This window comes from Salvelinus alpinus, chromosome 21, assembly GCF_045679555.1.
Source record: "Salvelinus alpinus chromosome 21, SLU_Salpinus.1, whole genome shotgun sequence".
Lineage (NCBI taxonomy): Eukaryota > Metazoa > Chordata > Actinopteri > Salmoniformes > Salmonidae > Salvelinus > Salvelinus alpinus.
Window position 1 is genome coordinate 40,753,305 of NC_092106.1, and position 17,500 is coordinate 40,770,804.

Consider the following 17,500-nt stretch of genomic DNA (forward strand, 5'->3'; position numbering starts at 1 on the left):
TGCTGTAGTGTAGTTCCTATCACCCTACTGTAGTGTAGCTCCTATCACCCTACTGTAGTGTAGCTTCTATCACCCTACTGTAGTGTAGCTCCTATCACCCTACTGTAGTGTAGCTCCTATCACCCTACTGTAGTGTAGCTCCTATTACCCTGCTGTAGTGTAGCTCCTATCACCCTACTGTAGTGTAGCTCCTATCACCCTACTGTAGTGTAGCTCCTATCACCCTACTGTAGTGTAGCTCCTATCACCCTACTGTAGTGTAGTTCCTATCACCCTACTGTAGTGTAGTTCCTATCACGCTACTGTAGTGTAGTTCCTATCACCCTACTGTAGTGTAGCTCCTATCACCCTTCTGTAGTGTAGCTCCTATCACCCTACTGTAGTGTAGCTCCTATCACCCTACTGTAGTGTAGTTCCTATCACCCTACTGTAGTGTAGTTCCTATCACCCTACTGTAGTGTAGTTCCTAACACCCTACTGTAGTGTAGCTCCTATTACCCTACTGTAGTGTAGCTCCTATCACCCTACTGTAGTGTAGTTCCTATCACCCTACTGTAGTGTAGTTCCTATCACCCTACTGTAGTGTAGTTCCTATCACCCTACTGTAGTGTAGTTCCTATCACCCTTCTGTAGTGTATCTCCTATCACCCTACTGTAGTGTATCTCCTATAACCCTACTGTAGTGTAGCTCCTATTACCCTACTGTAGTGTAGTTCCTATCACCCTACTGTAGTGTAGCTCCTATTACCCTACTGTAGTGTAGCTCCTATCACCCTACTGTAGTGTAGATCCTATCACCCTACTGTAGTGTAGTTCCTATCATCCTACTGTAGTGTAGTTCCTATCACCCTACTGTAGTGTAGCTCCTATCACCCTACTGTAGTGTAGTTCCTATCACCCTACTGTAGTGTAGCTCCTATTACCCTACTGTAGTGTAGTTCCTATCACCCTACTGTAGTGTAGCTCCTATTACCCTACTGTAGTGTAGTTCCTATCACCCTACTGTAGTGTAGTTCCTTTCACCCTACTGTAGTGTAGCTCCTATTACCCTACTGTAGTGTAGTTCCTATCACCCTACTGTAGTGTAGTTCCTTTCACCCTACTGTAGTGTAGCTCCTAATACCCTACTGTAGTGTAGTTCCTATCACCCTACTGTAGTGTAGTTCCTATCACCCTACTGTAGTGTAGTTCCTATCACCCTACTGTAGTGTAGTTCCTATCACCCTACTGTAGTGTAGCTCCTATCACCCTACTGTAGTGTAGCTCCTATCACCCTACTGTAGTGTAGTTCCTATCACCCTACTGTAGTGTAGCTCCTATCATCCTACTGTAGTGTAGTTCCTATCACCCTACTGTAGTGTAGCTCCTATCACCCTACTGTAGTGTAGCTCCTATTACCCTACTGTAGTGTAGCTCCTATTACCCTACTGTAGTGTAGCTCCTATAACCCTACTGTAGTGTAGTTCCTATCACCCTACTGTAGTGTAGTTCCTATCACCCTACTGTAGTGTAGTTCCTATCACCCTACTGTAGTGTAGTTCCTATCACCCTTCTGTAGTGTATCTCCTATAACCCTACTGTAGTGTATCTCCTAATACCCTACTGTAGTGTAGTTCCTATCACCCTACTGTAGTGTAGTTCCTATCACCCTACTGTATTGTAGTTCCTATTACCCTACTGTAGTGTAGCTCCTATCACCCTACTGTAGTGTAGCTCCTATCACCCTACTGTGGTGTTGCTCCTATCACCCTACTGTAGTGTTGCTCCTATCACCCTACTGTAGTGTAGTTCCTTTCACCCTACTGTAGTGTAGCTCCTAATACCCTACTGTAGTGTAGCTCCTATCACCCTACTGTAGTGTAGCTCCTATTACCCTACTGTAGTGTAGCTCCTATCACCCTACTGTAGTGTAGCTCCTATCACCCTACTGTAGTGTAGCTCCTATCACCCTACTGTAGTGTAGTTCCTATCACCCTACTGTAGTGTAGTTCCTATCACCCTACTGTAGTGTAGTTCCTATCACCCTACTGTAGTGTAGTTCCTATTACCCTACTGTAGTGTAGCTCCTATCACCCTACTGTAGTGTAGTTCCTATTACCCTACTGTAGTGTAGCTCCTATCACCCTACTGTAGTGTAGCTCCTATCACCCTACTGTAGTGTTGCTCCTATCACCCTACTGTAGTGTTGCTCCTATCACCCTACTGTAGTGTAGCTCCTATCACCCTACTGTAGTGTAGTTCCTATCACCCTACTGTAGTGTAGCTCCTATCACCCTACTGTAGTGTAGTTCCTATCACCCTACTGTAGTGTAGTTCCTATCACCCTACTGTAGTGTAGTTCCTATTACCCTACTGTAGTGTAGCTCCTATCACCCTACTGTAGTGTAGATCATATTACCCTACTGTAGTGTAGCTCCTATCACCCTACTGTAGTGTAGCTCCTATCACCCTACTGTAGTGTTGCTCCTATTACCCTACTGTAGTGTAGCTCCTATCACCCTACTGTAGTGTAGCTCCTATCACCCTACTGTAGTGTAGCTCCTATCACCCTACTGTAGTGTAGTTCCTATCACCCTACTGTAGTGTAGCTCCTATCACCCTACTGTAGTGTAGTTCCTATCACCCTACTGTAGTGTAGCTCCTATCACCCTACTGTAGTGTAGTTCCTATTACCCTACTGTAGTGTAGTTCCTATCACCCTACTGTAGTGTAGCTCCTATTACCCTACTGTAGTGTAGCTCCTATCACCCTACTGTAGTGTAGTTCCTATCACCCTACTGTAGTGTAGCTCCTATTACCCTACTGTAGTGTAGTTCCTATCACCCTACTGTAGTGAGGTTCCTATTACCCTACTGTAGTGTATCTCCTATCACCCTACTGTAGTGTAGCTCCTATCACCCTACTGTAGGGTGCTCCTATCACCCTACTGTAGTGTAGCTCCTATCACCCTACTGTAGTGTAGTTCCTATTACCCTACTGTAGTGTATCTCCTATTACCCTACTGTAGTGTAGCTCCTATTACCCTACTGTAGTGTAGTTCCTAATACCCTACTGTAGTGCAGCTCCTATCACCCTACTGTAGTGTAGTTCCTATTACCCTACTGTAGTGTAGTTCCTAATACCCTACTGTAGTGTAGCTCCTATCACCCTACTGTAGTGTAGTTCCTATTACCCTACTGTAGTGTAGCTCCTATCACCCTACTGTAGTGTTGCTCCTATCACCCTACTGTAGTGTAGCTCCTATTACCCTACTGTAGTGTAGCTCCTAATACCCTACTGTAGTGTAGTTCCTATTACCCTACTGTAGTGTAGCTCCTATCACCCTACTGTAGTGTAGTTCCTATTACCCTACTGTAGTGTATCTCCTAATACCCTACTGTAGTGTAGCTCCTATTACCCTACTGTAGTGTAGTTCCTATTACCCTACTGTAGTGTAGCTCCTATCACCCTACTGTAGTGTATCTCCTATCACCCTACTGTAGTGTAGCTCCTATCACCCTACTGTAGTGTAGCTCCTATCACCCTGCTGTAGTGTAGCTCCTATCACCCTGCTGTAGTGTAGCTCCTATCACCCTGCTGTAGTGTAGCTCCTATCACCCTGCTGTAGTGTAGCTCCTATCACCCTACTGTAGTGTAGCTCCTATCACCCTACTGTAGTGTAGCTCCTATCACCCTACTGTAGTGTAGTTCCTATCACCCTACTGTAGTGTAGTTCCTATCACCCTACTGTAGTGTAGTTCCTATCACCCTACTGTAGTGTAGCTCCTATTACCCTGCTGTAGTGTAGCTCCTATCACCCTACTGTAGTGTAGTTCCTATCACCCTACTGTAGTGTAGTTCCTATCACCCTACTGTAGTGTAGTTCCTATCACCCTACTGTAGTGTAGCTCCTATTACCCTGCTGTAGTGTAGCTCCTATTACCCTACTGTAGTGTAGCTCCTATTACCCTACTGTAGTGTAGTTCCTATTACCCTACTGTAGTGTAGCTCCTATCACCCTACTGTAGTGTAGCTCCTATCACCCTACTGTAGTGTAGCTCCTATTACCCTACTGTAGTGTAGCTCCTATCACCCTACTGTAGTGTAGCTCCTATTACCCTACTGTAGTGTAGCTCCTATCACCCTACTGTAGTGTAGCTCCTATCACCCTGCTGTAGTGTAGCTCCTATTACCCTACTGTATTGTAGCTGCTATCACCCTACTGTAGTGTAGTTCCTATTACCCTACTGTAGTGTAGTTCCTATCACCCTACTGTAGTGTAGTTCCTATTACCCTACTGTAGTGTAGCTCCTATTACCCTACTCTTCCTATCTTTTTAAGTCTCTGCTAACATGCTGGCTGGTCAAGTATCTGCTAACATGCTGGCTGGTCAAGTCTCTGCTAACATGCTGGCTTGTCAAGTCTCTGTTAACATGCTGGCTGGTCAAGTCCCTGTTAACATGCTGGCTGGTCAAGTCTCTGCTAACATGCTGGCTGGTCAAGTCTCTGTTAACATGCTGGCTGGTCAAGTCCCTGCTAACATGCTGGCTGGTCAAGTCCCTGTTAACATGCTGGCTGGTCAAGTCCCTGCTAACATGCTGGCTGGCTGGTCAAGTCTCTGCTAACATGCTGGCTGGTCAAGTATCTGCTAACATGCTGGCTGGTCAAGTCCCTGCTAACATGCTGGCTGGCTGGTCAAGTCTCTGCTAACATGCTGGCTGGTCAAGTATCTGCTAACATGCTGGCTGGTCAAGACTATGTCAACATGCTGGCTGGCTGGTCAAGTCTCTGCTAACATGCTGGCTGGTCAAGTCTCTGCTAACATGCTGGCTGGTCAAGTCTCTGTTAACATGCTGGCTGGTCAAGTCCCTGTTAACATGCTGGCTGGTCAAGTCTCTGTTAACATGCTGGCTGGTCAAGTCTCTGTCAACATGCTGGCTGGCTGGTCAAGTCTCTGCTAACATGCTGGCTGGTCAAGTCTCTGTTAACATGCTGACTTATTGGTCAAGTCTCTGCTAACATGCTGGCTGGTCAAGTCTCTGTTAACATGCTGGCTTATTGGTCAAGTCTCTGCTAACATGCTGGCCGGTCGGTCAAGTGAACAAGGTTTAGAGGCCTCGAAGCAGATTGTCAAATTTGATCAATTTACATAGAGACACTTTGTGCTCGGACTACATTTTTATTATACTGATATTTAGAATGATCATAATCTTTAATTGGTTTAAGACATCAAAGAACAGGATTTATTTGTACTGTAAATAGAAGGTCTTGGTATTTTAATTGTTCGATTGTCTTCAGGCAACACTTGAATTGGACTAGCGTTGGTTGGCTTTAATCTGAGATCCTTGACAAAGACCTTTTGTCAAGAAAGTCTGCCTTCCATGCATCAATGTTATCAGCTGTCTTGGCTACATAAAGATCTGGTTACATTGATGTCATGCTGATGATATATATCTGTTGGTTAGATTGTTATTCTATTGGTAAGGTAATAGCATTGAAGTGGCTATTTGTACCTTTTTTTTTAGACATAAATTAAAAAAGACACATTTTAACGATGAGACCATGCCTCCACTTGAAATGAGACCATACCACCACTTGAAATTACTATTGTATTCTGAAATGAAGATAATGTGACTGTGAGCAGCTTTTTCAATAGAGTTTTCCTTTCTCTCCACAGCTCCAAGGGTCTCTGAGGAGGAAGATCGAGGGCCATACTCCTGGCTACTCCTCCCAACAGAACGGCCTGTCCTGTGGGCCGTCGGGGCTGGACTTCAAACGTGTCCGTCTGGAGGGGGGCAGCGGCAGTTTGGTTGGGCACGGACCCTGTTCCTTCAGCTCCGGGCAATCACAGTCCATGGGAGGCGACGCTTCGTCCATAGGTCACCCCCTAAACAGGAAAAATAACAACAGCAGCTACATGATGCCCCATGGGGTCATGAACTCTGACCTCATCAACATGACCCTGAAGGAGATGAAGAAGGAACCTATAGACCATGTTACTTCCTGCGGCCAGAGGTCTACGGAGATGATGTTGTTCAGCAGCCAGATCGACCCGGAGCTTCAGGATCTGTTCGACGAGCTGACCAAGACCGTCCCGTCTCTGCACGACCAGGAGTTTGAGAAGATGCTGAAGCAGGACGATACGTTCGGCCTGGTGGATCTGGAGCGCGGTGCGGCGACCCTCGGCTCCCACCTGGACAAGCCCATCAAGACGGAGTACTCCTCTCCAGACTACGGCCAGACACATGGCCATGGCGGCTCCTCACAGCTCCGCCCGGCATCCACTGGTCCCTCCTATACCATGTCCAGCTCCTCCCCCATCACCAACCAGAAGAGCCAAGGCCAGGGACCCTCGGGGCTGGCCGGACCCCCCAGCAGAGGTCTCCCTGGCTGGCCTGAGGTGTCCCATGCAGAGCAGCTAAAGCAGATGGCAGCCAACCAGAACCAGCAGCAACCCAACCCCCAGGTCTTGCTCCACCACCAACAGCCTCAGGCTGGAGGGGGAGGAGGACCAGGCACCAGTTGGAACACGCAGCCCTCCTCCAGCTCCTTCCCCCAGGACAAGCTCTCCAACCCGGCCTCAATGGGCCAGAGGATCACCCCCCAGACCTCCATGGACAGCCAGGGTAAAGGCATAAACAACTGTCTGTTCAAGCCCAACGGACACAACAGCTCCAGCCACCTGGATATGAAGGTGCTCAGCAACAAACCCATGCTCCACTTCAGCCCTAAAGCATCCCAGCAACCCTCCACTATGGCAGGTCCACTGAGTAAGACTGTAGCCCATCAACAACAACAACAGCAGCCGTCCACCTCAGCCCAGAACTTGAACACGAACCACCCAGTTCATAACTACCAGAACCCCCAGCAGCAACAGCCCATGTCTGGGTCTCCTCACTTGCAGCCCAAGTCCCTGGCCCAGAGAACCCCTCTCAGCCAGCATGGACCTGGACCTGGACTCCACTTTAAACTGGCTCAACAACGACAGGTAATAATCCCCTATATAAATACTTGCAGACTATAAATACTTGCATACTATCCTTGCGTTGTTGTAGTGGTTGAGTTCCAGGACTCTGACTCGACTTGGACTCAAGCGCTAGAGACTTGGGACTCGACTCAGACTCGAGGTTTAGTGACTTGACTACATCAGTGCATTTTAAGTATGTTCCATCGTTTATATGAAACAGTACATTTATCACATAAAATATCATATGAAAACGAATATTGTATGTCTGAAATAGAAATACATCTATCTATCTAATACATATATCGTCCCAGTCTATATTCAGGGCTTCAGTCTATATCGTCCCAGTCTATATTCAGGGCCTTCAGTCTATATCGTCCCAGTCTATATTCAGGGCTTCAGTCTATATCGTCCCAGTCTATATTCAGGGCCTTCAGTCTATATCGTCCCAGTCTATATTCAGGGCTTCAGTCTATATCGTCCCAGTCTATATTCAGGGCCTTCAGTCTATATCGTCCCAGTCTATATTCAGGGCTTCAGTCTATATCGTCCCAGTCTATATTCAGGGCCTTCAGTCTATATCGTCCCAGTCTATATTCAGGGCCTTCAGTCTTTATCGTCCCAGTCTATATTCAGGACCTTCAGTCTATATCGTCCCAGTCTATATTCAGGGACTTCAGTCTATATCGTCCCAGTCTATATTCAGGGCCTTCAGTCTATATCGTCCCAGTCTATATTCAGGGCTTCAGTCTATATCGTCCCAGTCTATATTCAGGGCTTCAGTCTATATCGTCCCAGTCTATATTCAGGGCCTTCAGTCTATATCGTCCCAGTCTATATTCAGGGCTTCAGTCTATATCGTCCCAGTCTATATTCAGGGCCTTCAGTCTATATCGTCCCAGTCTATATTCAGGGCTTCAGTCTATATCGTCCCAGTCTATATTCAGGGCCTTCAGTCTATATCGTCCCAGTCTATATTCAGGGCTTCAGTCTATATCGTCCCAGTCTATATTCAGGGCCTTCAGTCTATATCGTCCCAGTCTATATTCAGGGCCTTCAGTCTTTATCGTCCCAGTCTATATTCAGGACCTTCAGTCTATATCGTCCCAGTCTATATTCAGGGACTTCAGTCTATATCGTCCCAGTCTATATTCAGGGCCTTCAGTCTATATCGTCCCAGTCTATATTCAGGGCTTCAGTCTATATCGTCCCAGTCTATATTCAGGGCCTTCAGTCTATATCGTCCCAGTCTATATTCAGGGCCTTCAGTCTATATCGTCCCAGTCTATATTCAGGGCCTTCAGTCTATATTGTCCCAGTCTATATTCAGGGCCTTCAGTCTATATCGTCCCAGTCTATATTCAGGGCCTTCAGTCTATATCGTCCCAGTCTATATTCAGGGCCTTCAGTCTATATCGTCCCAGTCTATATTCAGGGCCTTCAGTCTATATCGTCCCAGTCTATATTCAGGGCCTTCAGTCTATATCGTCCCAGTCTATATTCAGGGCCTTCAGTCTATATCGTCCCAGTCTATATTCAGGGCCTTCAGTCTATATTCAGGGCCTTCAGTCTATATCGTCCCAGTCTATATTCAGGGCTTCAGTCTATATCGTCCCAGTCTATATTTAGGGCCTTCAGTCTATATCGTCCCAGTCTATATTCAGGGCCTTCAGTCTATATCGTCCCAGTCTATATTCAGGGCCTTCAGTCTATATCGTCCCAGTCTATATTCAGGGCTTCAGTCTATATCGTCCCAGTCTATATTTAGGGCCTTCAGTCTATATTGTCCCAGTCTATATTCAGGGCCTTCAGTCTATATCGTCCCAGTCTATATTCAGGGCCTTCAGTCTATATCGTCCCAGTCTATATTCAGGGCCTTCAGTCTATATCGTCCCAGTCTAAATTTAGGGCCTTCAGTCTATATCGTCCCAGTCTATATTCAGGGCCTTCAGTCTATATCGTCCCAGTCTATATTCAGGGCCTTCAGTCTATATCGTTCCAGTCTATATTCAGGACCTTCAGAAAGTATTCTGAACCCCATGACTTTTCCCACATGTTATTACGTTACAGCCTTATTCTAAAATATATATATATTTTTATCCTCATTAATCTACACACAATACCCCATGATGACAAAGCAAAAAACTGTTTTTTATACATTTTTGCAAAGGTATTAAAAATAAAAACAGAAATACATTATTTACTTAAGTATTCAGACCCTTTGCTATGAGACTTAAAATTTAGCTCAGGTGCATCCTGTTTCCATTGATCATCCTTGAGATGTTTCTACAACTTGATTGGAGTCCACCTGTGGTAAATTCAATTAATTGGACATGATTTGGAAAGGCACACACCTGTCTATATAAGGTCCCACAGTTGACAGTGCATGTCAGAGCAAAAACCAAGCCATGAGACCGAAGGAATTGTCCGTAGAGCTCCGAGACAGGATTGTGTCGAGGCACAGATCTGGGGAAGGGTACCAAAACATTTCTGCAGCATTGATGGTCCCCAAGAACACAGTGGCCTCCGTCATTCTTAAATGGAAAAAGTTTGGAACCACCAAGACTCTTCCTAGAGCTGGCAGCCCAGCCAAACTGAGCAAATAGGGAGAATTGTCTTTGTCAAAGTACTGAGTAAAGAGTCTGAATAATTATGGAAATGTATTATTTCATAAATTAGCTAAAAAAATTAAAAGCCTGTTTTTGCTTTGTTATTGTGTGTAGATTGATGACGGAAAAAAACTATTTAATCAAATTTAGAATAAGGCTGTAACGTAATATAATGTTGAAAAAGTCAAGGGGTCTGAATACTTTCCGAAGGCCCTGTAGATCATTGCGATGGTCAACATCTATTCTGGAGTGATCAAAGGTGATCAAAGGTGATCTAAGGTGATCAGGTATTTCTATTCATATTTTCCTGAACCTGAAGAATTGTTGAATATATTATGTGCACACTATGTTTTGAACAGGTAATGACCCATTCCCATCCTAATCCCATATGACCCATTCCCATCCTAATCCCATATGACCCATTCCCATCCTAATCCCATATGACCCATTCCCATCCTAATCCCATATGACCCATTCCCATCCTAATCCCATATGACCCATTCCCATCCTAATCCCATATGACCCATTCCCATCCTAATCCCATATGACCCATTCCCATCCTAATCCCATATGACCCATTCCCATCCTAATCCCATATGACCCGTTCCCATCCTAATCCCATATGACCCATTCCCATCCTAATCCCATATGACCCATTCCCATCCTAATCCCATATGACCCGTTCCCATCCTAATCTCATATGACCCATTCCCATCCTAAACCCATATGACCTATTCCCATCCTAATCCCATGTGACTCATTCCCATCCTAATCTCATATGACCCATTCCCATCCTAATCCCATATGACCTATTCCCATCCTAATACCATATGACCCGTTCCCATCCTAATCCCATTTGACCCATTCCCATCCTAATCTCATATGACCCATTCCCATCCTAATCCCATATGACCCATTCCCATCCTAATCCCATATGACCCATTCCCATCCTAATCCCATATGACCCATTTGCATCCTAATCCCATATGACCCATTCCCATCCTAATCCCATATGACCCATTCCCATCCTAATCCCATATGACCCATTTGCATCCTAATCCCATATGACCCATTCCCATTCTAATCCCATGTGACCCATTCCCATCCTAATCCCATTCCCATCCTAATCCCATATTGCCAATTCCCATCCTAATCCCATATGACCCATTCCCATCCTAATCCCATATGACCCATTCCCATCCTAATCCCATATTGTTGTAAATGAACTGTCCACATTCTTGTCTAATGATGATGGGATAATCATAAGGATTAACATGATAAACTACTTGGTAGGGCTGTGCGATATGGACAAAATATCACAATATGTTTTTAAATGTTTGGCGGTATGATGTTGTTTGATGGTATTTTATGTTTTTTAATAATAAAAGTTGTACATTTGCTTTTATGAGTATTGCATGATCCTAGGGTTGCAACAAATAGGTTCTAGGTGATTTCATTGGGTCTTTCGCCATTCTGATTGGTTTATACTATTCAATTCAATTTCAACCACATTTTTCCCCTGCATTTTCATAAATGTATGCATTTCCCGCCCTAGTTTCAGATAATTTACACACTGCCAGGTAGGGCTACACGATATGAATCAAAAATAGAAGAATTATTTTTAACCAGATATTGCAATTGCAATCTGACTTGCGATTTAGATTAAAAAAATGGAAATAGAATGATTATTCTAATTCCATAGTTAGAATATAATCTTGTGCAATTTGAACACCGTGTTGTCATGACAACAAATGAAAAAGCCAAAGACAGGATAGGATTGATGACCCACGATGTGACAGGATAGGAACCAAAGTGATGGTTAATGTTTCCCAAGGGACCCTATAATCTTTTGCTACAATGAATGTTATATTTTACTTCATGTAGCTAACATATGAATGCTTCATCTATTCCTCTTTGATTTAGAAGAGACTGTTGCAGAAACAATATACTGAGCTAGGTCTACAGCGCCACTGGCATCAGCCTAAATTAGCTAGCTACTTTTGCTCTGTGCCGGTGCAAAATCAAACCAAATCAAATGGTATTTGTCACATACTTCGTAAACAAGAGGTATGGACTAACAGTGAAATGCTTACTTACCAACAATGCAGAGAGGAAAATAGAAACAAATAATAATTGAAGAAATGCCAAAACCCAGATTGATTTATATTCATAAATATGTTCAGATAAAAAGAGTGAAGTTGCTTATTTACTAAAGATTGGAGAATCTTGGCTAGACATGGAAGCTTCAAGATGGGACGATAATGAACAAGATCACTACTATCCCTGCCCTTATGGACAGGCAAAGCTGTCATCAAGGCAAAGGGTGGCTACTTTGAAAAATCTCAAATCTCAAATATATTTTGATTTGTGTAACAATTTTCTGGATACTACATAATTCCATATGTGTTATTTCATAGTTTTGATGTCTTCACTATTATTCTACAATGTAGAAAATAGTAAAAATAAAGAAAAACCCTTGAAAGAGTAGGTGTGTCCAAACTTTTGACCTATACCCCAGTAGACTAGCTGTCGTCATTGGCGTCGGCTAATGGGATCCTAATAGAAAAATGTAAAACCCTGCCACATCCGTAAAGTGTTAGTGCCGGTGTAGTAGGATTCGATCTTAGTCATGTATTGCGCTTTTTCTATTTGATGGCTGGTCGGAGGTCGTCGTGGGATTTCTTATAAGCGTCCGGATTAGTGTCCTGCTCCTTGAAAGTGGCTACTCTGGCCTTTAGCTCAGTGGGGATGCTGCCTGCAATCCATGACTTCTGGTTGGGATATGTACGTACGGTCACTCTGGGGACGACGTCATCCATCGACTTATTAATGAAGCCGGTGACTGATGTGGTGAACTCCTCAATGTTATCGGATGAATCACGGAAAATATTAAAGTCTGTGTTAGAGAAAGAGTCCTGTAGCTTAGCATCCACTTCATCGGACCACTTCTGTACTGAGCAAGTCACTGGCACTTCCTGTTTGAGGTTTTGCCTGTAAGCAGGAAGTAGGAGGATAGAGTTATGATCTGATTTGCCAAAGGTGAGGGCCTTGTATGCATTTCTGTGTGTGGAGTTAAGGTGATCTAGAGTTGTGTCGCCTCTAGTTCCACAAGTGACAGTAAAACGGATTTCAGTTTCCTTTAACCAAGTCTGCCGTCGGGTTGCATTGGAAAAACTAGCAAGATGTACTGTATATTATCCATGGCTTTGAGAAACATAGAATATTACAGTTTTTCACGTCCCGTTAATAGGATAGTCTCTAACGGAGCTCGTCCAGTTTATTCTCCAGTGATTGGTAGGATAGTCTCTAACAGAGCTCGTCCAGTTTATTCTCCAGTGATTGATAGGATAGCCTCTAACAGAGCTCGTCCAGTTTATTCTCCAGTGATTAATAGGATAGTCTCTAACGGAGCTCGTCCCGTTTATTCTCCAGTGATTAATAGGATAGTCTCTAACGGAGCTCGTCCAGTTTATTCTCCAGTGATTAATAGGATAGTCTCTAACGGAGCTCGTCCAGTTTATTCTCCAGTGATTGATAGCATAGTCTCTAACGGAGCTCGTCCAGTTTATTCTCCAGTGATTGATAGGATAGTCTCTAACGGAGCTCATCCAGTTTATTCTCCAGTGATTAATAGGATAGTCTCTAACGGAGCTCGTCCAGTTTGTTCACCAGTGATTGATAGGATAGTCTCTAACAGAGCTCGTCCAGTTTATTCTCCAGTGATTGATAGGATAATCTCTAACGGAGCTCATCCAGTTTATTCTCCAGTGATTAATAGGATAGTCTCTAACGGAGCTCGTCCAGTTTGTTCACCAGTGATTGATAGGATAGCCTCTAACAGAGCTCGTCCAGTTTATTCTCCAGTGATTAATAGGATAGTCTCTAACAGAGCTCATCCAGTTTATTCTCCAGTGATTGATAGGATAGTCTCTAACGGAGCTCGTCCAGTTTATTCTCCAGTGACTAATAGGATAGTCTCTAACGGAGCTCGTCCAGTTTATTCTCCAGTGATTGATAGGATAGTCTCTAACAGAGCTCGTCCAGTTTATTCTCCAGTGACTAATAGGATAGTCTCTAACGGAGCTCATCCAGTTTATTCTCCAGTGATTAATAGGATAGTCTCTAACGGAGCTCATCCAGTTTATTCTCCAGTGACTGCACGTTCGCCAATAGTACAGATGGCAATGGCGGTCTATTTGCTCTCCGACGGAGTCTCGTCAGGATGCCTCGTATCCTGCCTCTCTTTTGCCGCCACTTTCACTTCCTGGTCCGGGAGTAAGCAGGAAGTCCATAGTTGCCGACTCATTGAAATAGAAATGTTAATCCAAATCGAGGTTAGGGATCCCTCTTCCCTCTTCTCTTCCCTCCCAAGCTAAAAGGCAGTAACTGCTCATAGAGTGGAACTGAGAAAAATGTCTTCAAAGTTTTTTTTTAAATTGTCCAGCCAAATTAATTCTAGGGAGATCATTGGAGATGTAATGATCTGTTGCCTTACTATGAGTAAATGTTTTATTCATGTTGACTCTGACCTCTGACATGACCTTTGACCCTTAAACGGCAGTTACTGCCTTCTTCCTTGGCATGATATGTTATAAATTGCAGGGTAATACCAAAGCAAAGAGCAGTATCAGCCATTTTCATTTGTTAGTTTACTATACTTGTCATGTATGCTATTAACACAAGAACAGTGTAATTACTGACAGTGCAACAGAGTTTAAACTGCATCCTGTGTGTGTCTTCCACTAAGATACCAGTTGCATTTACATAGAGATGTAGGTTCTGCGTCAGTCACATTACATACTGTGTTTGACAAGTAGCCCCATGTCTTGTTATAAGAATAAATGTGAAAAGCAGCACTGCAATTGTTTGAATTACATGTCGTGTAATATATAATGATGGAACATGATAGAAGTATGACGTAGGGTAATACAAATAATAAATAATGACCATGAGATTGCTAATAAAAACATTTTATTTGTATTTTTTTAAATGACACTTTTGAATCAATAAATACATAACAGCTTTAAGAATACATAAAAACAAATATTTACATGTTCATATTCATAAGAGGACCCAAATTACATTTAGCTACAATTGATAAAATGCTGAATAGTTAAATTTCATTTTTAAGTAACATTTCATTTTTAAGTAAATCTTCAGTGCTCTTCCATATCACTCCTCATCCTCAGCAATGCTGTTCACAGCCAAGGCATTCCAGAACTGCCTTCGATTTGCAGGCATCAGAGGACACAGCTTGGTGATTATGTCCATCTTCTTAGACTCTTCTATCCCTCTATCCTGTTTACGTAGTGTCGAGGGTATCTCTAGAGTGACTTTCTTCATGATGAAGTCAAGCTCTGTGAAGTCCTTTTCTTCATGGGAGACTTTGTAGAAGAGGCTCCTGGATCCACACCTCAACTGGATCTCAGACATCTCTGCCAGCTTTGGTGCTGCTGCCTTCTTCAGCTTGACGATGGAATGGCCAGCTTTCCATGCCAGGATGTTTTCCTATTTCATTTCCACCACCTCCACCTTGCCTGCGTTGGAAGTGGCGACCACATGGAGGAAGTCCCCGAAGTCGTACACCACACCTCCAGGTCGAGCTTTCATTTCCTGTTCCACGCCATGGTGGAAACTGTCTGCACTCATGAAGGTGTGTCCTGGCTCGAAGAACTTGAGGGTGATGTCCTCCATCAAAGTTGAGTCAGCCTTGACAACACTCACCGGTGATGTTAGAAGGCACCAGTTTTTGTTTTGAGAAGTGCAGTTATCCACCCAATACTCTGAATGCTTGACATCTCTCTCCCGCTCCAGTGCTGTTACGTAAAATGAAGTAATCTCCTCTGCCCTCCGACCAGCTGTTCCTTCACGCCATACCACTGAGATTGTTTACTTCTTCTGAGACTTCTTTCCAATGGTGGTGAATGTCTCGTGATAGGCAACGATTCTTCTTGTCAACAATGTTGTTTTCACACCTGGCATGCGAGGGAGCATGATAACTTTTTGCATATCTACGCTCCTCACAGATCAGTCCTCTGGCCAATCTTTCTGTGCATCAGCCCGGTAAACGGCTTCTGCTCTGCCCTGCAGACTTATTGTGTTCCTCATATGTTCTACATTGCATGCAGTCGGGGTTGGGGATGGTGAATTCAGGTGCTGCATTGGCTGTTGTCTTGGCAGACTTGCGTTTCCTCATTCTCCCTGTGCTCCATCTTCAGATGATGACCCTGCACCAATCAGAGCTCTCACTCCTCCTTCTCCAAGCTTCACAAAGCTGATGTTCCTTCCATTTATCGCGTTGCGATAGGTTTCGTAACCGCAGCTGGCATCTTTGTTCTTCTCCTTGTAGTCATTATGCATGAACCGAATATTGACGTCCGTCGGGAGGTGGGAGGCGATGTGGGGCATGCTCTCGTCTGTAGTGGCTGATTTGGGGAAGGAAGGACTCAATGTGTTGTAGGATTCATGCTAAATGTTCTCGCTGAAGCTTTCTTTCCCCTCTGATCCTTTGGTGGAATCAGTTTGGTGGTGATTGACTTGCACGTCATCGTGACAATCAGCCTGTCATTTTTTGGGGTGGTAGCCCAATGTTGTCAGAAAAAAAACACTTTGCACACCTGTTGTGCAGAACCACTCTGGTTTGGAAGACGGTACAGAAACGACCTGCTGCGTCGACTGTCAGCGCCAGCAAGTGATATTTTTCATAGATTGCTGTGCCACCATGTGGAAGATCCATGTCCTTTTCTCCTTATACTTCATCTCCCAATACTTTCCCCATGTTTCCTTTTGCCTACCCTCTGAAATATTCTGTGTACATTGCCTCTTGCATTTGGGACCACATGGCTTACCCATTGGTGGAATCTTGGATTTCTTGTTTGATAGGTTGTCTGGAGTTGTGTCCAGGGGCTCAGCTGCCACTTGTGCCTCTGAAGGTGGATGATTATCGTCATCATCATCATCATCATCATCATCATCGGCAATTGATTTCTCATCTGATAGACTGATGTCGAAGGAGTCAGAGACCACCCGCTGGTTCTCTATTTCTTCAAATAGTGTTGACACTGTGACTTCAGTTAAATGGGGGGCAGATCAGGAATCTTTGTTGGAATGTGGCCCTCAAAAACTCAACTGAAATAAATAGAGCAAGTAATCAGAGACATGCATCCTAATGATTCTATTCTGTCATGGATGATAATAATAAATAATACTGACATTTTGTGGTGTGCAAACATAATACCCATAATCCTTTTCAAATATTCTATAATATAGGATATAATCAATGTGGATTATATCTTGTGCAAACATTATCATAATCATGTTCACTGTCATAACTCAGTTCATCTATTAATTTCATACCTGCTCCCAAAAAAGGCTCTTACATTATCATCTTTATTTACAAATAAAAATATAAAAATATTTTTTTTTTTAATATAAAAAAATAAAAATAAACATTTTGCATGGATGGACATTGACGGGAATAAAACCTAGTATTGACGCGGTTGTACTGTCCTATTACAGCCTCAACATGGCAATTTTGATCCACATAGATACTAATCATCTAGACCACAGGGATTGGTGGAAGTCATGCAAAACAGTGTTTTCTGCATTCATGTAATGACGGCACTGAAGCAGACACATTGAGCTCACGTTTGGCATGTCAAAGCTTGTTGTACTAATGACATATGCCACCAACAAAGGTGATGGATACAATTTGGGATTTTAACTTTCCTGAACGGGACAGTCACGCGATATTGGAATATAAAAGAAAACCAGAAACCCTGAACATGTGAGTAGATATATTATTGATGACCTAGCAATGCTTTTGACAATTCAGTATGGGGTGCACGTCCAACTGACCGTCAGCTGGCTAGAGATCGTGTGTGTGTGTGTGTGTGTGTGTGTGTGTGTGTGTGTGTGTGTGTGTGTGTGTGTGTGTGTGTGTGTGTGT

General features: G+C 43.7%; 1 protein-coding gene across 1 annotated transcript in view; it reads left to right on the forward strand.

Moving 5' to 3' along the window:
- maml2 (mastermind like transcriptional coactivator 2) overlaps window positions 1–17,500 on the forward strand; it is a 130,030-nt gene that overhangs the window by 78,524 nt on the left and 34,006 nt on the right. The window contains exon 2 of the mRNA XM_071358200.1: window positions 5,657–6,967. Within this exon, the coding sequence (XP_071214301.1) occupies window positions 5,657–6,967 (1,311 nt within the window). The remainder of the gene's footprint in view (window positions 1–5,656; window positions 6,968–17,500) is intronic.